General features: G+C 36.8%; 1 protein-coding gene across 1 annotated transcript; it reads left to right on the top strand.

Annotated features, from left to right (window-relative positions):
• The first annotated feature begins 4,575 nt into the window (after nucleotides 1–4,575).
• On the top strand, nucleotides 4,576–5,514 carry LOC131395346 (putative olfactory receptor 5AK3). Its single transcript, XM_058527259.1, has one exon. It carries the CDS (start codon nucleotides 4,576–4,578, stop codon nucleotides 5,512–5,514), a length of 939 nt encoding a protein of 312 aa, XP_058383242.1.
• Nucleotides 5,515–22,057: the final 16,543 nt, after the last annotated feature.

Raw genomic sequence — 22,057 nt, 5'->3', positions numbered from 1 at the left:
TACATTCCTACCAGCAATGTATGAGAGATCCAGCTACTCTGCATCTTCACCAGCATTTGGTGTCACCACTGTTTTTTATTTTAGCCTCTTGGATAGGTATGTAGTGATATCTCATTGTGTTCTTAATTTGCATTTCTCTAATGCCTAATGATGTTGGACATCTTTCCGTGTGCTTATTTACCATCCATATAGCCCTCTTTGATGAATTGTTTGTTCATATCTTTCACAATTTTCTAATTTGATTGTTTTTTAAATATTGAGGCTAAGGGTTCTTTGTATGTTTTAACTATGATTCCTTTGTCAGATAGCTGGTTTGAAAATATTTTCTCCAAGTCTGTAGCGTGCCTTTTCACCCTCCTAACCACATCTTTAACAGACCAAAAGTTTGCATCTTGATGGAATCCAATTCATTGATTTTTTTTTTCTTTTATGAATTGTGCTTTCAGTGTCGTGTCTAAGAACCCTTCACTAAGCCCTGGGTCCTGAAGGTTTTGTCCTATATTATCTTTTAAATTTTTATAGTTTTATATTTTACATTTAAATCTATGACCCATTTTGAGTTAATTTTTGTGTAAGGTGTAATATTTGGGTTGAGATTCATTCTGTTGCTTATGGATATCCAATTCCTCTGGCACTATTTATTGGAAAGACTATCCTTCCTTTATCGAATTGCTTTTTCACTTTCATCAAAAATCAGTTGGCTGTATCCGTGTGTTTTCTATTTTGCTCCATTTTTCTGCCTATCCCTCTTCAAATTTTAAAGTTTTGATTACTATAACTATATAATAAACCACATCAGATGAAGTGATTCATTCCACTTTCTTTTTCAGAATTGTTTCAGCCATTCTAACCACTTTGTATTTCCATATATATTTTCGAATAATCTTTTCCATATCCGTAAAATGTCTTGCAGGACTTTTGATAAGGATTGCATTAAGCCTGTATATCAATTTGAGAATTAACATTATATTATATGGAGTCTTCTAATCCATGAACCCAGTATGTGTATTTATTTAGGTCTTATTTGATTTCTTTCATTGGTGTTTTGTCATTCTCAGCCTATAACTCCTGTACAGGTTCTCTTAGATTTTCAGTTAAGTATTTCAGTTTTTGAGTGATTGTAAAGGTTGTTATATTTTAATTACACTTCCCATGTATCCTTTGATAATACAGAAATATAGTTAATTTTTGTATGATCATCTTATATTCTACAACTTTACTGAACTCACTTATTAAGCCTGGAATTTTTGCTAGATTCCTTGGGATCTTCTACACAGCCAACACATCACATGCCAGAGGGACCATTTTATTTCTTCCTGTCTGATCTGTACGACTTTTATTCCTTTTCTTCCTTTATTCCACTGACTAGAACCCCCAGAGCTATGCTGAATAGAATTGGTGAGGGTGAGTATCTTTGCCTTGTAACTGATTTTAGTGGCCAAGCATTCAGTCTTTTACCACTATGATGTTAGCTGTAGGTTCTTTGTAGATGTTTTTCATCAAGTTGAGGATGTTCCCTCCTATTCCTAGTTTCCTGAGATTTTTTAAATCATGAATAGGTATTGAATTTGGTCAAATGCATTTTCTTCATTGATTTATAAGACACTGTGATTTTTGTTCTTTATTTTATTTTATTTTTTTGTGAGGAGGACTAACCCTGAGCTAACATCTGATGCCAATCCTCCTCTTTTTTCTTGAGGAAGATGGGCCTGAGCTGACAACCATGGCCATCTTCTTCTACTTTATATGGGACGCCACCACAGCATGGCTTAACAAGTGATGCGTCAGGTGCGCGCCGGGGATCTGAACCTGTGAACCCCGGGCCGCTGCAGCGCGCGCACTTAACCTCTTGCGCCACCGGGCCGGCCCCTGATTTTTGTTCTTTAGGTTGTAGATATGGTGGATTACATTGATCGATTTCAAATATTGAACCAGTCTTTCATCCTTGTAATAAATGCCACTTGGTAATGATGTATAATTTTACATGTATAATATATAATGATGTGTAATATATAATTTATATATATACACATATATATAATTGGGAATGTAATTTTTGAGGATATATGAGGATATATGAATATATATATAATTCATGTGGAATATATATATATTTCATTATTCATATATATTCCACTTATTCATGTATCCTTCAACAAGTACATTGCCAATTATCCTCCATGAAAGTAGCAACTATTCTACAATGTATGTACATTAATCTCATACACACACACACATGCACACATGTTTAGGGGGAAATAGTTGAGTTTCGAAAATGTTTCATCACCATTTGTAGCATCTGCTTCCTCCCAGTGGTCTTTGGTTTCTTTCCTCATTCTTCAGTTATCAAGTAGCTGTGTTTGTTTGTTGATGAGTGAAGGAAGATTTGAGATGTTAGGTGAGCTACTAATGATAGGTTTCTCTACAATTTGCTTCTTGGAAGACTCTTAACCAATGCTCATTCTCTTAATACACCCTTCAGCCCTCTTCCAGTGTACCTGCTGATATTAATTCCTGAGCCTTTTGAGGATTCTGCAGTATAAATCTAGTGATTCTCAGCTTTCTCCGTTTCTGGCTCAGGACTTGATCTTCTTGGGTCTGATAAATCATTTATCACTTATCAATCCACATTATAGGTTGAAAACTTGTCCTGTTGTTATATCTTCATCTGTTTATTCCTTTAAAAAAGAACTCATATTGTGTGACTGCAATGACGGTTGGTAAAAATAAGACTATTGTAGTAAATGAATCCCAAAATCTCATTGACTTATCACAGTAGAAGTTCTCAATCACATAAAATCCAGTGGAGAAAAGGGGATGCTAGCAGGGGGCTCTGCTGCACACAGACATTTGAGAACACCTGGACGGAGGCTGCAATAAAGAACACAGGTAGGGTTGCCAGACTTAGTAAATAAAAATAAAAGAGGCTCAGTTAAACTCGAACTGCAATAAATAGAAAGTTATTTTAGTGTAAATATTTCCTATGCAACATTTAAGTCACACTTCTATTAAAAAGAATTTCTACAATTTATGTGCAATTCAAATTTAACTGGGTGTCCTGTATTTTATTTGGCAATCCTAACACATAGTTTTCAAAGTTTCCCTGAACATCAATATCTAGCTGACAGACGAGGAGTGAAAGGAATAGAAAGTCATACGGTTCCAGTTTGAGGAGAGCAGGGAGGAGGTGGCTGAGTCCTAGAAGAAGCGTTCATTACATTTGCTCACACTCCATGGGCAGAACATGGTATTATGACCACAGGTGGAAAAGTTTGGTTGAAAGTGTGTACTGATGCTGTGCCCAGAAGAAAAGACAAATATATTGATGAGCAGCAAGTCAGTTTCTGCCATACTAAGTGTCCATGATACCTTCCTCCACAATGAGCAGTGCTCAGCAATATGGAATGGTGTTTAAAAGTAAAGGCATTGGGGCGGCTGGCCCCGTGGCTTAGTGGTTAAATGCGCACGCTCCACTACTGGCAGCCCGGGTTTGGATTCCAGGCACGCACCGACACACCGCTTGTCCGGCCGTGCTGAGGCAGCGTCCCACATATAGCAACTAGAAGGATGTGCAACTACGACATACAACTATCTGCTGAGGCTTTGGGGAGAAAAAGGGGAAAAAAGGAGGAGGATTGGCAATAGATGTTAGCTCAGGGCCGGTCCTGCTCAGCAAAAAGAGGAGGATTGGCATGGATGTTAGCTATCTTCCTCACCCAAAAAAAAAAAAAAAAGTAAAGGCATTGGAATCAGGGAGTTTGAGGGAATGCAGTATATGAAAAATCATGGAAGAAGATATCTCAGCTGTCTACCTAACTAGGTACAGAGGTAGCATGACTCAAAGTAGAAAAAAAGAGATTTTTGACTAAAAATAAACCATCATTATATATTAATAAAATTTTTACAAGATGATTTGTTCTGTAGCTAGGCTATAACTAGAAAAAAAAAGAATGCCATGGGAAAAGCAAGACTGTCTCTCAGAAATCCATACATATATCTATATATGTAAAAAGAGATGATTATGTGGCTTGTGAAGAATGTCACCTAGATGACAGTTGCATGCTAAGGACAGTAGTAGAAAGACACTCTAAAGCCTTCAAACATATGTGGAACATGAACATATCTCACAAAATTTCTGCAATTCTACTAATTTCAGGACTATAAGCTAGGATTAAAATGATAAATGGCTGAGAAAACTATAAGTTGATGAAGAGGTACAAAATCATACTCACATATGGCTTTAAGTAAATATGGATACCTGCTTAATACAGTGGAAACATGTTTTAATCTATGTTACATAGAATCACACATATTAGAAGTCCATCTTCTTCTATGAAATCTTCTTTATTTTGAAAATGAATGCATTGCTCACATATCACTGTTTATGTGGGGGTTTCTTAACAAGAATATAGAAAGAATATTTGGAAAGCAGTAACCCTGTTTGAAGTGTTTGCAATGAAAAACTAATTCAAAAAAGGTGACATGGAATATAAGAGCCTGTTTCCTTTCAAGAAGTCACCAATATTTCCCTTTTTTTCTTGGTCCTCCTCTTGTCCTTTCTAGACTCTGGTGGCCATGATGCAAGCAAATAGCACTGAAGTGACTGAATTCTTTCTTCTGGGATTCAGTGGCCAACACAAGTTGCAGTATGTCCTCTTTATTGTATTTCTAGTGATCTATGTGATCTCCATGGTGGGTAATACTGGAATGATCCTACTCATCAGGACAAATTCCAGATTTCACACACCTATGTACTTTTTCCTACAACATTTGGCTTTCGTTGACGTCTGTTATACCTCTGCTATCACTCCCAAGATGTTGCAAAACTTCACAGTAGAAAATAAATCAATATCATTTGGGGGCTGTGTCATACAATTATTGGTTTATGCAACATTTGCGACCAGTGACTGTTACCTCCTGGCTGCTATGGCAGTAGACCGGTATGTAGCCATCTGTAACCCACTTCGCTATCCCATAGTGATGTCTCGAAGAGCCTGCATGCAATTAGTAGTTGGTTCGTATGTCATGGGCTCAATAAATGCTTCTGTACACACAGGTTTTATATTTTCACTAAACTTCTGCAAGTCCAATACCATCAATCACTTTTTCTGTGATATTCCCCCAGTTATCACCCTTTCATGTTCCAACATTGACATCAACGTCATGCTAATTGTTGTATTTGTGGGATTTAACTTGATGTTCACTGTGTTGGTTGTCATCTTTTCCTACATGTATATTCTGGCTGCCATCCTAAAGATGTCTTCTACTGCTGGGAGGAAAAAAGCCTTATCCAAGTGTGCCTCCCACCTGACAACAGTCACCATTTTCTATGGAACCCTATCATACATGTACTTACAGCCTTATTCTAATTATTTCCAGCAGAATATGAAAGTGGCCTCCATATTTTATGGCATTGTGATTCCCATGCTGAACCCCCTAATCTATAGTTTGAGAAACAAGGAAGTAAAAGAAGCTCTAAAAGTGAGGGGAAAAATTTCTTTTAGATTGCACTGAAATTGTTAAAATTCAGCACATGAAAGCATCTAGTAGAGATGTTTGACCCTTATTTAATGTTTCTGAAATTAGGAACACGTTCAATCTGAAGCCAATGCTCCGTGTTTCAATAGATACGTTTTAGAATGCAGGAATATAGTAATATCTCATGAGAGTAATTTTCCCTTGAATATAGTTTGAAAAATATACCTCATCCTATCCATGAAGAATGGCTCTATTGAAATTGCTTAAAATATTAAGAAATATGTGTATACTTTATAAAGTGTTTACTTCTTTCAAATATATTTCAAACATATTCCTAAAGACTAGAAAACCCCAATTTTGTGTGTAATCAATATTAAAATTGAAGCTCTTTATGTTCCATTCATTTAAACAAGTTCCGTAAATTGTCTACGAAGAGGTTCTTCATGTGTTCTCTTCCAGTTATTGCATAAACCTGGATATAAAATAAACACTTCTTTGAAAAACACCTTATGACTCAGGCTATACGTTCAACCTAATATTCCCACATTAGTTACATTCTCGAGCACTTGAAAACACTTATCTCTTATGTGATGTTATGACTTCTTTTTATTCTGACTCCATCTCTTTCTTGCATAAGGTTAGGAAACTCATGAAAAACTTTTCTATATCTTTCTCCAATAGAGATAGAAAATCTCCACTGTGGATGTATCTAAAAACTTAAACGTCATTCATTTATGAAAGGCATATCAGTCATTTTAGTTCCAGAAAAATTACTTTAAACTATAGGAATTCAATGAGAAGTTGATGAGAGGCCAAGAGCCATTCTAATAAAGAAGATGAACTGTTGACAAAAAAATGTTAGTAGATAGATTTAAGGTGCTTAATAGACAGATTGATGGCACCTCCCCTCATGAATCTAAAGATGCAATACTAGCTAGATGAATGAGCAATACTCACACCAAAATAACAGGCAACATTCTAATGAACCGCCCAGAAAATGCCCTGTTAGGTAAGAGCACAAAGAGATTTGGGCAAGAGAAGAAGATATATTTTTCTAATAAGATATCCTACATAAATTAACCTGAAGTCAATGTACGATGACCAGAATCTCCCTAGCAAAGATTGTCTTTATAAAGGAAGAGATTTTCTCTCCTGGGCAGGTCCAAGTATCTTACAAGACCAGGACCAGGGGCAGTTGCTGGAGAGTCACTGGCAAAGTAGACAGAGGATGTCCTGAGGCCCTGGGGAGGAAAACTGGAGGCTAATGTAACAGCGTCGTGACTATGGTTATAATACTGTATCACATACTTGAAATTTGTGAAGATTTCAAGTATACTTTAAGCATTGTCACCACACAAAAAAAAGAAAATGATAACTATGTGAAGTAATGGGTGTATTACTAAGCTTGATTGTGGTGATCATTTTGCAATGTATACCAATATTAAAAATAAAGTTGTATACCTTAAATATATACAAATTTTGTGAAATGTACCTCAATAAACCTAGGGGGAAATGGATGACAAAAAAAGAAAAACTTAGTACATGTTGGGAAGTCTAAGTGGCCAAACTGGAAATAGGGCACAGAATGGAGAGTCACACAGTACTATGTATTCAATATCAGGCTGAAAGAAATCCCAAAAGGAAATAAGTTCTGTGACAAATAGATAAAAGTAGCAAAATCTCTGAGGTTTACATGAAGGAGGAAACAGTTTTCTGGGTTCTGGCCCTGGGATGAATAGCAATTATTAGCACTTATCCAAGACAGACCCTTCCTTTATGACATTATATAGAGTAGTGATGGTCTGATGTGGCATAATCATACATTGTTTCATAAATCATCTGCTAAACTTTGGCTGTTTCAGCCCAGCCTAGACTGGGGAGAACAGGAAATATAGACCCCAAACTTGGCTAAATCAATACTTTGTGCAGTCATTTATTTATTTGCAATTTCAAACATTTATCGAGGGCCTCATATAGAATCACTGGGCACCCATAACTGAATCAGATACTATCTCTAGTAACAGATTTAGGAAGCACCTGAGTCACTCAAAAAAGTTTTTTAAGAATGACACAGCAACATGGCAGAATGAGCAGTTCCCTTTATCTCTCTCCCTTTGAACTACAACTAAATGGACGTTCACTGACCAGCAGAGGATACCTGCACAACACAATCGGACGCCTGAGAGACCCATGCAGCTACATATCTGAAGGTGGATGAACTGGCTCCCTAGGAAGTCAGGGAGATAGATGAGCACTCCCCTACTCTTCCCCAGCAGCCCTGTTTGCACACCTGAATGATTTCCCAGCCAGTGTGAGTACCCATAGTTCTGCTGCAGCCCTGAAAGTGGAAACATGCCTTGGCAAAACTGTGGGAAGGGGCAGCGGCAGCCCTGGGCCCGTGCATGAATGCTTTCCTGGACTATGGGAGAACCCATCCTGCCACTGCAGTCCCACCAAGTCCCCCAGGCTCAGAACCCATGAATAAGCCCCATCCACCAAGCACATTGGCTGGTGCAACTGTAAGAAGAGGTGGCAGCAGATATACACATGCATGCAAATGCTACCCCAGCCAGCATGAGCACCCACAGTACTGCTGTGTCCCAACAAATAGGAATGTGCCTCAGCACAGCGGCATCCCTGAGCCATGTGTGAACATTTTCCCAGCTTGTGGGACCACCCACTGTACCCACACAATTTCCAGCAGATGGCGTGGGATCAGAAACACAGCCTCTGCTTCCCCGCAGTGGTAGCAGGTAGAATCTGTGACCTGATACTACCACAAATGTGCTGGCAAAAGATTAGTTCATCAAACACCATGAGAAACTACAACAAGTCAGAGCAGAAGAAAAATGACAAGTCTCCAGAAACCAACCCTGAAGTCACAGAAATTTACAATCGAAATGACAGAGAATTCAAAATAGCTGTCAAAAAGAAACTCAACAAGTTTACCAGAAAACTCAGAAAGACAGTACCATGAGCTCAGGAATAAAATTGATGAGAAGAAAGAATACCTTACCAAAGAGATTTGAAACTATTAAAAAAAAAAAGAAATTCTGGAAATGAAGAACACAACTAATGACATAAAAAATAATATAGAATCCTTAAAAAATAGATCTGACATTATGGAAGAAAGAATTAGTGATTCAGAGGATAGGAACATAGAAAAACTTCAGGTGGAGGAAGAGAGACAACTAAGATTTTTTAAAAATGAGGGCATTCTTTGAGAAATATCAGACTCAATTAGGAAAAGCAACATGAATTCTCCTTCTTCCAGAGAGAGAAGAGTGGGAGAAAGGAACATAGAGTTTTTTCAAAAAAATAATAGCTGAGAAATTCCCAAACCTGGGGAAGGAACTGGACTTACAAATACATCAAGCCAATAGAACTCTTAATTACATCAATGCTAAAAGACCTTCTCCAAGGCATATAATAGTAAAACTGGGAAAAGTCAACAATAGAAAAAAAATATTAAAGGCAGCAAGGAATAAAAAAATAACCTACAAAGGAACCCTTATCAGACTTTCAGCAGATTTCTCAGCCAAAACCTCACAAGCTAGGAGAGAATGGAATGATATATTCAAAATACTGAAAGACAAAAACTTTCAGCCAAGAATACTCTATACAGTGAAACTATCCTTCAGATAGGATGGAGAAATAAAAGCTTTCCCAGATAAACAAAAGCTGAGGGAGCTCATCACCACTAGACCTCCCCTATAAGAAATGATCAAGGATGTCCTCATGCCTGAAACGAAAAGGCAAAGGTCTACAAAGCTTTGAGCAAGGAGATAAATAGACACACAAAATCAGAAAACTGCAGCTCTCTTTCAGAAAAGAGTAGCAAACACTTAATTATAACTTAAAAGATAAAGGGAAAGAAAGCATCAAATGTAACTATAAACACTTCAATTTAGTCACAAACTTACAACACAAAACAGAATAATTTGTGACAACAATAACTCAGAAGGGGAAGAGGAAAGGGATGGAACTTACTCAGGTTGTGTAGATTAGAGGCTATCAGAAAATAGACCATCTCATCTACGAGATCTTTTATACAGACCTCACAGTAACCACTGAACAAAAAAATCAGAGCAGAGCCACAATTCATGAAAAAAGAGAAAACCACCACAGAAAACCACCAAAATGAAAGGGCAGTCAGAAATACAAAGGAAGAGAAATAATGGAAACATATAACAACCAGAAAACAAGAGATAAAATGGCAGTATGAGGCCCTCATATATCAATAATCACTCTAAATGTAAATGGATTGAATTCTCCAATCAAAGGACACAGATTAGCTGGATGGATTAGCAAGACCCAGCAATATGCTGCCTCCAGGAAACACATCTCAGCTCTAAAGACAAACGTATGCTCAGAGAGAAGGGATGGAAGATGATACTCCAAGTAAATGGCAAACAAAAGAAAGCAGGTGTTGCCACACTTATATCAGGCAAAATAGACTTCAAGATAAAAAAGACAACAAGAGACAAAGAGGGGCAGTATATATTAATAAAAGTGACTTTCCATCAAGAGGACATAATACTTGTGAATATATATGCACCTAACACAGGAGCACCAAAGTATATAAAGCAAATATTAATAGACCTAAAGTGAGACATTAACAGTAACACAATAATAATAGGAGGCCTCAACACTTCACTTACATCAATGGCTAGATCATGCAGACAGAAAGTCAACAAGGAAACAGTGGATTTAAATGAAACACTTGATAAGATGGACTTAATAGATATATAGAGAGCATTCCATCCAAGAATAGCAGAATATACATTCTTCTCAAGTGCACATAGAATATTGTCAAAGATAGACCACATGTTGGGAAACAAGGCAAGCCTCAAGAAATTTAAGATGATTGAAATCATACGAAACACCTTTTCCAGCCACAATGTTGTGAAACTAGAAATCAACTACGAGAAAAAAGCTGGGAAAGTCACAAATATGTGCAGACTAAACAACATGCTGATGAATAACCATTGGATCAATGAAGAAATAAAAGGAGAAATCAAAAAATACCTGGAGACAAATGAAAATGAAAATACAACATATTAACTTTTATGGGATGCAGCAAAAGTGGTTATAAGAGGGAAATTCATAGTAATACAGGCCCACTTCAACAAAAAGAAAAATAAAAAATAAGTGATCTTAAACTATATCTAAAAGAACTAGAAAAAGAAGAACAAATAAAGCCCAAAGTCAACAGGATGGAAATAATAAAAATTAGAGCAGAAATAAATGAAATAGAGACTAAAAAAAAAACAGTAGAAAGGATCAGTGAAACTAAGAACTAGTTCTTTGAGAAGATAAACAAAATTGACAAGCCCTTAGCCAGACTTACTAAGAAAAAAAGAGAGAAGGCTCAAATAAATAAAATTAGAAATGAAAGAGAAGAAATTATAATGGATATTGCAGAAATACAAAGGATTATAAGAGAATACTATGAAAAACTATATGCCCACAAATTGCCTAACCTGGATGAAATGGATAAATTCTTAGACTCATACAACCTCCCAAAACTGAATCAAGAAGATATAGAAAATCTGAATAGACCAATCACAAGAGATTAAAATAGTAATCAAAAACCTCACATAAAACAAAAGCCTAGGACCAGATGGCTTCTATGGAGAATTCTACCAAACATTCAAAGAAGATTTCAGACCTATCCTTCTGGAACTATTCCAAAAAAATTAAAGAAGACAATGCTTCCTAACTTATTCTACGAGGCCAACATTACCCTGAGACCAAAACTAGGCAAGGAAAGCACAAAGAAGGAAAATTATAGGCCAATATCACTGATGAACATAGATGCGAAAATCCTCAACAAAATATTGGCAAACCAAATACAGCAATACATTAAAAGGATCATATACCATGAACAAGTGGGATTTATTCTAGGGGTGCAGGGATGGTTCAACATCCACAAATCAATCGATGTGTTATAGCACATTAATAAAATGAGGAATAAAATTCACATGATCATCTCGATAGATACAGAGAAAGCATTTGACAAGATCCAACATCCATTTATGATTAAAAAAAACTCTCAATAAAATGGATGTAGAAGGAAAGCACTTCAACATAACAAAGTCCGTATATGATAAACCTACAGCCAACGCCATACTTAGTGAAAAGCTAAAAGCCATCCCTCTGTGAACATGAACAAGACAAAGGTGCCCACTCTCACCACTCCTATTCAACATAGCACTGGAGGTTTTGGCCAGAGCAATTAGGCAAGAAAAAGAAATAAGATGTATCCAAATTGGAAAGGAAGAAATGAAACTCTCACTGTTTGCAGATGACATGATTCTATATAGAGAAAACTCTAAAGAATCCATCAGAAAACTATTAGAAATAATCAACAACTACAGCAAATTTCCAGGGTGCATAATCAACTTACAAAAATCAATTGCATTTTTATACAAATCTGTACACTAATAACGAACTAGCAGAAAGAGAAGTCAAGAATACAATCCCATTTACCATCGCAACAAAAACAATAAAATACCTAGGAATAGACTTAACCAAAGAGATGAAAGACCTGTACAGTGAAAATTATAAGATATTATTTAAAGAAATTGAAGAAGATATAAAGAAATGGAAAGATAGTCCATGCTCATTGATTGGAAAAATAAACATAGTTAAAATGTCCATATTACCTAAAGCAATCTATAGATTCAATGCAAAACTAGTCAGATCCCAATGACATTCTTCACAGAAATACAACAAAGAATCCTAAAATTTACATGGAACAAAGAAGACCTCGAATAGCCAAAGGAATCATGAGAAAAAAAACTAAGCGGCAGACATCACAAGCCCTGACTTCAAAATATACTATAAAGCTATAGCAATCAAAACAGCATGGTACTGGCACAAAAACAGACACACAGACCAATTGAACAGAATTGAAATCCCAGAAACAAAGCCATTCGTCTGTGGTCAGTTAATCTTCAACAAAGGAGCCAAGAACATGCAATGGAGAAAGGAAATTCTCTTCAATAAATGGTGTTGGGAAAACTGGACAGCCACATGTGAAAGAATGAAAGTAGACCATTATCTTGCACCATACACAAAAATTAATTCAAAATGGATTAAAGAGTTGAATGTAAGACCTGAAACGATAAAACTCATATAAGAAAATATAAGCAGTGCACTCTCTGACATCAGTCTTAGCAGCTTCTTTTCAAACACCATGTCTACTTAGGCAAGGGGAACAAAAGAAAAAATAAACCAATGGGACTCCATCAGACTAAAAAGCTTCTGTACAGCCAAGGAAACCACGAAGGGAATGAAAAGAAAACCCACCAACTGGCAGAAAATATTTGTAAATCATATATCCGACAAGGGGTTAATTTCCAAAATATATAAAGAACTCATACAACTCAACAACAAAAAAACAAACAACCTGATCAAATAATGAGCAGAGGATATGAACAGACATTCCTCCAAAGAAGATATACAGATGGTCAACAGACACATGAAAAGATGTTCAACATCACCAATTATTAGGGAAATGCAAATCAAAACTACGATATATCACCTTACACCTGTCATAATGGTTATAATTACCAAGACAAAAAATAACAAATGTTGGAGATGACATGGTGAAAAGGAAACCCTCATGCACTGCTGGGGGGAATGCAAACTGCAAACCAGTGTAGCCACTAAGGAAAACAGTATGAAGATTTCTCAAAAAAATAAAAATAGAAATAAATTATGATCCAGCTATCCCACTATGGGGTATTTATCCAAGAACTTGAAATCAAAAATCTAAAGAGATTTATGAACCCCTATGTTCATTGCCACATTATTCACAATAGCCAAGACATGGAAGCAACCCAAGTGCCCTTTTACAGATGCATGGATGAAGAAGATGTAGTATATATGTACAATGGAATACTACTCTGTCATTAAAAAAGACAAAATCTTCCCATTTGCAAGAACATGGATGGACCTTGAGGGTACAATGTTAAGCAAAATAAGCCAGACAAAGAAAGACAAACAGTGAATGATTTCATTCGTATGTGGAACATAAACACATGGATAAAGAGAACAGATTAGTGATTATCAGAGGGGAAGTGGTGTGGGGGGTGGGTGAAAGGGGTAAAGTGGCACATATGTATGCTGAGGGATAAAAATTAGAATACTGGTGGTGAGCACGATGAAATCTGTACAGAAATTGATAAATAATAATATACATCCGAAATTTCACAAGGTTATAAAACTTTATGATTTCAATAAAATAATTGAGAAAGAAAGTTTTTTAAAACACCCTGCTTCCCGAGGAAAGGGAGGGATAGAAATGTAGGACTCATTCACAGCCTATAATAGCAGCTCAGGAGCCAGAAAGAACAATTGGAAGGGCAGCTAGAGGCCAAACCAGGATGGACTAAGCAAATATCGATGAAGCAGAAGTCCAAAGGTCAACCATCAAGATGAAACCCTCCTAAAAAGTGAAAGCACTCAAGAATAAAAATAAATGAGCTATTGATACACACAGCTTGGAAGAATTGTCAGAGAAATGTACTCAGTGAAAAAAGCCAATCCCAAAGGTTATATACTGTATGGTTCCATTTATATAAGAGATTAGTGGTTGCCTGGGGTTGGGGATGCAGTGAGGTAAGGGTGGAGGGAGGGGAAGATAAAGGATGGGGTGAAGGTGGTTATAAAAGAACAATACAAGAGATCATTGTGGTTTGGGAACTCTTCGATATCCTGACTCTGCTGGTGAATACAGGAGCCTACACAGGTGATAAAATTTTGTAAAAGTTAATACTAACAAACACACAAATATGTAGAGCTGGGGCAATCTGAATAAGATCGGTGGATTGCATCAATGTCAATATCCTTGTTGTGATATTATACTATCATCTTGTGAAATGTTCTATTGGGTCTGTATTTGTTTTCTATTGCTGCTCTAACAAATTACTACAAATATAATGCCTTAAAACAACACACATTTCTTATCTTACAATTCTATAAGTCAGCAGGCCAAAATGGGTCTCTAGATCAAGGTGTCAGCAGGACTGGGTTCCTTTTTGGGGATTCTAAGGGAGAATCTATTTCCTTGATTTTTTCGGCTTGCAGAAGCCACTTATATTCCTTAGTTTATAACCTATTTTCTTCATCTTCAAAGAAGCATCCCATCTTCAAATCTCTGTCTGACTCTCACTCTTTCACCTCCCTCTTCCCATTTTAAAGACTCTTGGTAAATCCAGAATAGTCTCTCTGTCTCAAGGTCAGATGATTAGCAACCTTAATTCCATCTACAACCTTACTTCCTCTTTGCCATGTAACCTAATATATTCACAGATTCGAGGGATTAGGATATGGACATCTTTGGGAAGCTGTTACTCTGGCTATTACAGGATGAAACTAGGCAAACATCACAAGGGACCTCTTTGAATTATTTCTTACAACTGCTCATGAATCTATAATCATCTCAAGAAAAATTCTATTTAAAATACATTTAATGAAAATGTTTGCTAATCTATGCTGTGGTTAACTTCATTTTCACTGTACTGATCACCACCTTCTTGTATACATATATCCTCCAGAATCCAGGGCTCGCCCTCTACAATAAGAGACAAAAAAGGCCCTCCTCCAAAGATGTCTTCCACCTGACAGCTCTCACCATTTTCTCTGGGGCCCTCCCTTACATGTACTTACTGCCCAGATCTACTGAGTCTCAAGAGCCATTAAATGCAGCATCCATATTTTATGGCATTACAATTCTCAAGTTAAACCTCCTTATCTAGTGCCTATGAAATAATGAAGTAAAAGAATCTCTACAATCAATAAGGACTAAGTTCTTCTTGCTTGGGCATAAATTACTAACCAAGATGGCCGGAAGTATCCAAGTGGTGAGTGCTTTCCTGAATTTGCTGATATCACATTGGCCATAGCAATTCACATGGCCAACCCAGATCCAAAGAGTTGGAGTAATTGACTCCACCACTTACTGGAAGGATCTGCAACATTACATTGCAATGGTGTAGGTGCATGAAGGAAAGAATTTGTGCCCATTTTTATAACTTATCACACCATGTTCCTGCCCAGAATAAGTTGTTTTTTTAGCTGACACCCTGATCTGCTTTCTATCCATACTGTCATAAGTGTATATATGAGAAACACTAAAATTTAATCTCTCAAAACATAATTATAATTTGTATTTTTCTCACTATTATATCCCCAGCATCTATTAATTGTATGGAATATGTTAAATTAAGCTCATTAATTATATAAGTAAACTCATGAAATGCTTACTGAATGAATGAACAAAGAATGCACAGAGAAAATGTGTCTGTAGTTACTACAATGAGAAAGAACACTAGCTACAGCCCAGTAGAGCTAACTGTTCTTGTAGCAGACCATGTTTTGTAAAGACTTTTTAGGTCCAGCAATTGTCTCCAAAACATTATAATAAAGGCTCAACTCTTCAACCAGAATTTGAAGTCAAGGATTGTTAAAGATGGCCAACTTTATTGGAAATATTCATCTAGACTGAGATGGAATAAAATGTGGCATCACATCTAAAAGTTTCACATGAGAATGACATGGAGAAGAGAATACCTACAGAAGCTGAAAGAAAGAATCTATTCACCATCTCTTATGTGTACTGACTGGCTTTGGCAAAATATAGTTGGTTGTCTATCCACTATCCATTCTCCTCTAATTCCTTCCTAAAAGAACTCCCATGTCATATGGAGGGTAATGCAGCCAGACAAATAGGTACTTTACTTCTCAGCTTCCATTGTAGCTAGGATGGTATGTGTCTTAGTTTGCATTCCTGAGAATATAGCCTTGGGTAAAAGTAATGTATGGAGGTTGTTGTGAAGAATTAATATTACCTAAAGAAAGATTTGTCCTTCCCCCTCAGCTACTAGGAGGTGATCTCACAGCTTCTGGAATGTCCTCCCTAATAGGAATTCTCTGTTTTCCTGGAGGCTATGGCATTGGACAGCTTAAAAGTGTGACTTATGATGGAGCTTTGGGACATGCCATGTCAGTTCCAACCTCCAGAGGAACCGGAGACTAAAGATATAACCCTGAACTTCCAGGAGGGCTTGGGGACTAAAGCTCAGCCATGTGAACAATATGTCATAGAGCCCACATAAAAACTCTAGACACCAGAGTCTCAAATGAGCTTCCCCAGTTGGCCCTACTCCATGCATATTGCACACGTTGACACCAGGAGGGTAATGCATCTCTGAGGATGATGGAATCTTCATGTTTGGAACCTTCACAGACTTTATTCTATATAGTTCTTCCTTTGGCTGGTTGTAATTTGTATCCTTTTGCTATAATAAAACTGTAATTGTATCTATAGTATTTTCCTAATGTCTTAGTGAGATTAGGCTCTATTACAAATTACTGTAGACTGAATGGCTTATTAACAAGGAAGTTAAAGTCAGAGATCAAGTTGTCAGCATGGCCGGCTTCTGGTGAGAATACTGTGCTGGGTTGCTGACTGCTATTCTTTCATTATGTCTTCACATGGTAGAAAAAGAGAGCTATCTGGGGTCTCTTTTATAAGGACATGAATCCCATTCATGAGCGTTGCACCCTCCTGACTTAATTAACTCCCCAAAGCTCCACCTCTTAATACCACCACATTGGGGGTTAGGATTTAAACATAGGAATTTTGGGGGACACAAGCATTCAGTCCATATCACCTAGTCCTTCCTAGTAAACTATGAGACCTGAAGGTGATTGTGGAGACCTCCAAATTTATGACAAGCTATGAACGAGTGTGGCTCTGAGGACCTCCAAATTTTTGACTGCCATCTAAAGTGATATCAATCCTAGGGGAACTGTTTCTTCACACTGTGCAGTTTGCCAAGGTTTTTGAAAGAGGTTATTCCAAGCAGCAGAGAGACAGAGAAGGAAGAGTGAGATATAGAAGGAGAAAACCAAGGAAAGAGTGAATAACTTAGCTGACACACCTGGGAACCGGAACTTGATAAACTATGTAGGATGTCCCACAAATTTGCCCCTCTGAGGACAAGAGGTTAAAACAATCATTCAGTTTCCCTGTCCCAGGGTTTGAGGGTTGCCAAAGATCTTCCACGGCTTCTGAGATATTCTTGAGACAGAGACACAGAGAAAAACCATAGGAAAGCTGCCACTAGTAGCACAGACAAAGCTGCCTACCACAGATGCACTGAAATCAACTAGCTGAGGAGATGTGGTGCAAGACAGAGATTTCTGCTACTCCATATAACATAGTTCTCGCCTCACTGATGTAGGTAGAAGTCTGCTGGATTGGGGAAAATCTTTTGTTTTCCTGATCGAGAGTATATATGTGGTTGTCACTCTGCCCTCCTGGATCCTTTTTCATGCTTTGAAAGGGAAGGTGATGTCTAGGGCTGTGGTAGACTTGTTAGACTGTGAGGCAACCAGCATATGGGAAAGACTAAGCAAATCACAAAAGTGCGAGTCTTGTCTTCCAAACTGTTGTTATGAAGGAAAATGAGGCCCTATTTTTAAACCAAAGGAAGTTGGGTGTTCTTCTACTAGCAGTTGAAGGCATTCCTAATTGAGACACTGGTCATGCAATCAGTAATGTTGAATGTCAATTCACCAGCCTTTTGACAATAACTCTCCTTCGTAGGTATGCTTGTTAATCACAGAGCTACAAAGTCACTGAATCTAGATATTTCCTTTCATACTTATTAAATTAAAAGTTTAGCCCTAGCAGCTTTATAGCTAAACACTACTCAAAATCTCATATTCCGCAGATTGTTATCTGAAATATTCTGATGAAGTAAAGTGCAACTGAAAGAAAGAGTGTCTTTATCCAGGGCTGATTTTTGAAATGTTAACATTTTTAGGAAAAAAAAGAAAGAATGAAGAGTAAATTTTTTCTTTGAATAAAAAATAGTCAAAGTGATAATATCAAATATGTTCAAATAGTAGTCATTCTATTTGTCACACTAGTGACCATGTGCCCTGAAATTTTGATTAGCTTTGGATTTCTTTTTTTCAGATAGCTATGTTTTTTTGCTGATTATGGGGACAAGGTCAATTTTCTAGACCTAAACACAGATTCTTAGACATATAAAAAGATACTCAATCTGATTCACAACAAGAAAAATATTTGAAGAGCCGTTCTATAACAAGGCAACACTCACAGAAAAAAAAATAGTCCCTAATGACAGTAACATGAATTAAATTTATCCTCTCTAAAAAACTTAAACGTTCTTCAGCAGAAAATAACTACCGAACATTGTTTATTCCAATTCCATCTCAGCCCCTGGAACCTCGGATTCTCAAGGGAACAAGTATTGATCCCTTAGGCCCCACTATAAACTCCCCAAGTAGAAGAAACCACACAGAGAAACCTGGTGGGCAATCAGCCTGCACCACTTGCAGAAAGAGAATCTGGAGGCTGCTCTGATGTGAGTAAACAAAGCAATCCCATTTTTCAACATCAGTTGTGTATCATCCCAAGGTGTGCTGGAAATGATGGGGCAAAAGGGCTAGAGCCAAAGTTCTCGTATATTTCACTCCAAGACCAGGAATAATCACTTCATCCCTGGAGACCTAGTTGAATTCAGTTGAGGAACTGAGTTGGGCTCAGTGTTGCCTGAGGAGGATATGAATGAACAATGATTGAAAGATTAGAAGAGTGAATGAATGAATATTATATGCATTTAGTGTTTTATTTGCATTTATAATTATGACCATTCAATACTTGGCCCTGTGCTGGGAATTTTACATAAATCACCTCACTTTAAGTCACATCATTACAAAATAGACTTTATCTCTTTCTCTTCTTCTTCCTTTTTAAAACAATTAAAGCTATTTTTAAAAGAAAAAGTGAAAAAATTTATGAGTTTAAAGACTTTCTCTCCCCACTCCCATGCCCAAGGATAACCATTAAAAGTTTGTTGTGGGGGCCGGCCCAGTGGCATAGTGGTTAAGTTCGTGTGCTCTGCTTCAGTGGCCCAGGGTTCACAGGTCGGATCATGGGTGTGTGGGTGTGGACCTATGCACCCCTTATCAAGCCATGCTGTGACAGGCATCCTACGTATAATGTAGAGGAAGATGGGCACAGATGTTAGCTCAGGGCCAATCTTCCTCAGCAAAAGCACCAGGGTTCAGAATAGGTTTAGCAAATTCAAAATACTCGGATACATGGCTTGTGTGTGTGTATGTGTATGTGTATTTGTGTGCTGTGTCTCTTGTACTGGTTTTCCATAGTTCTTGAAAAGTGTCCTCTAATACGTCACACATTTTATTTGAATTCAAAAGGATTAAATTGATATAGTAAATATCATTACCTTATCAAGATTCTAGTTTAAAAGTGGACCCATGACCAATTCTATCTTCCTCTCACATGTGCCTTTACCCACTGGATGGAAGCCTCTTTGAGAGGGCTGAATTTAATCAATTTTACAGAACATTTACCTGAGGAGGCAACTCACACAAATTTATTGGCCCTTAGCCCTCACTAAATGTTCAGTTTAAGAGAATTGTTTCCTGTTGCATCACTACAGACTTATCCCACTCTCTTCATTTCTCAAGATATCTGAGAGAACCAGGTTACCCAAGAAACATCAACAACAGGTTTCATTGCTATATTCTCCACCACTAAAGGCACATTCTTATCTAAAATGGACTGTCTCATCTAGGGAACTGTGGCTCTGCCTGACATTAACCGACATCAGAGTAAAACAGCCTGCTACTGATATATTGGGGACATGGTTTTTCCTTTGTGAAGAATGTCTGTTATTGTACAACATTTAAAGTGTATAAAAATATATTTAAAATAATGTAACCATTCATGTAGCCACCATCTAACTTTCGCAACTTGCTTTTTATTACTCATCATTTCACGTGAGAAATTTATACACGTAGATGTTCTAGCATCAGTTTACTGAATTTTCACCGATTTATTTAATAGTTTGTTTTATATGTTTATAAATATATATAATAGTTTATTTTCTATGATCAACAACACTGCATGAACATACTTTTGTCTGTATAAGTGTATTTATATGTACACATATTCATACATATACTTACAAGTATATGTGTGTGTGTGTATATCCTTATTTATGTGGTCAAAAATTTCTCTAGAATATGTACCAATGGAAATTCTGGACCATAGGAGGACGTATATTTAGTTTTACTATTTATTTCAAGCTTGTCTCCAACAGGACTGCTAATTTATTTTCTCACTAGAAATATGTCTCCACATTCTCACCAAAACTTTGCATGTTAGACTAGGTGTAAAATTATATTTCAATACAGTATTAATATATAATTATCTGATACTAGTGAGTTGTGTATATTACCATATTTCTATTGACTATTTTGGTTTTTCCTTTTATAATTATCCTGATTATATCTTTTGTGAATTTTTCCCTTGGGGTAATTTATACAAATTATTTTTATATACTGGATACTGATTCTTTGCTATTTATATGTGTGGCAAACAAATTTACCTGAGTAAATTTCCAGTCAGTGTCTACACTTCTCTTTTTTATAATGTTGTGTTCTTAATTTAGATATAGTTGAATTTTTAATGTTTTATGTTTTGTGCATTCACGACGTTTTAATTTTTTCTGCATATCTGTCATAGGTAGTCTGCTATGTGTTACTCTCAAGTTTACAATTGAAGTCTTTATCGCATTTGGAATTGATTTTTCTAAAATGTACATTAAGAATACAATACTTTTTCACTTGTATAAGCATTTATAGCACCACAGTTTATTGAGCCATTTTTCATTGGTGTACATGTATTGTTTTCTTACATCAAGCATCCATAGACTTGTGAGTCTGTGTATGATTTGCTTTTCTCAATTCCATTTATCTATTTGTCTACCCTCAGTACCACATTGTCTTTATTATTATCACTTTATAATAAGTTCTGATATTTGGTAGGACAAGTTCCCACCTTGTTTTCCTTTAAAATTCTCTAGGCTATTTTTAGCTCTTTTCTCTTCCATATAAACTTTATAAGTCTGTGAAGATGCACGCAAAATTCTCTCAACGTTCCATCGGAATTACATTGAATTTATAAATTAATATGGGGAAAAAATACAATGTTATACAATTTGGTCTTGCTTGCTGATGGAAAATATTTTTTTCCTGCTTCTGAAGTTTCTTTTCTGCAAAGGGAGCTTAATTTGCGTAATTATAGCCTTTCTCTCCCTATTTTATTCACGCGTGTACTGGAAAGGTGGAGTGACATATTTGATTGGTAAATCTGAGAACAACCTGGCATGCCCTGCTCTGCCCTTAGCCATCCTGCTGAAGCCCTCATTCCCCTGTATTTCAGAGGCACTTCCCCACAACGCTCAAGAGTCATGCCCCAGTCACGGCCAGCAAGACTGGGTAGATAAGCCTGTTTACTTATGATGTTCATTGGAAACAAGTAACTTGAATAATAAACTTCAAGTCTTCCTCCAGTGTCTAAAGGTGATATTATAGTCTCCATATATACACTATCTTTTATTTCTCAACTTGTTCAACTCCTAGGAAAAGAAGAGAATACCTCTTCACTGGAGCCTCCTATGTGATCTCAGCAGTCGTTTGTTTAATATATGGTTGGATTTGATTA

This window comes from Diceros bicornis, chromosome 31, assembly GCF_020826845.1.
Source record: "Diceros bicornis minor isolate mBicDic1 chromosome 31, mDicBic1.mat.cur, whole genome shotgun sequence".
NCBI lineage: Eukaryota > Metazoa > Chordata > Mammalia > Perissodactyla > Rhinocerotidae > Diceros > Diceros bicornis.
This window is presented reverse-complemented; position numbering and strand designations above follow the sequence as displayed.

Bases quoted from the DNA above. Each gene is read 5' to 3' on its own strand.
- LOC131395346 (XM_058527259.1), top strand. From the start codon at position 4,576: ATGATGCAAGCAAATAGCACTGAAGTGACTGAATTCTTTCTTCTGGGA.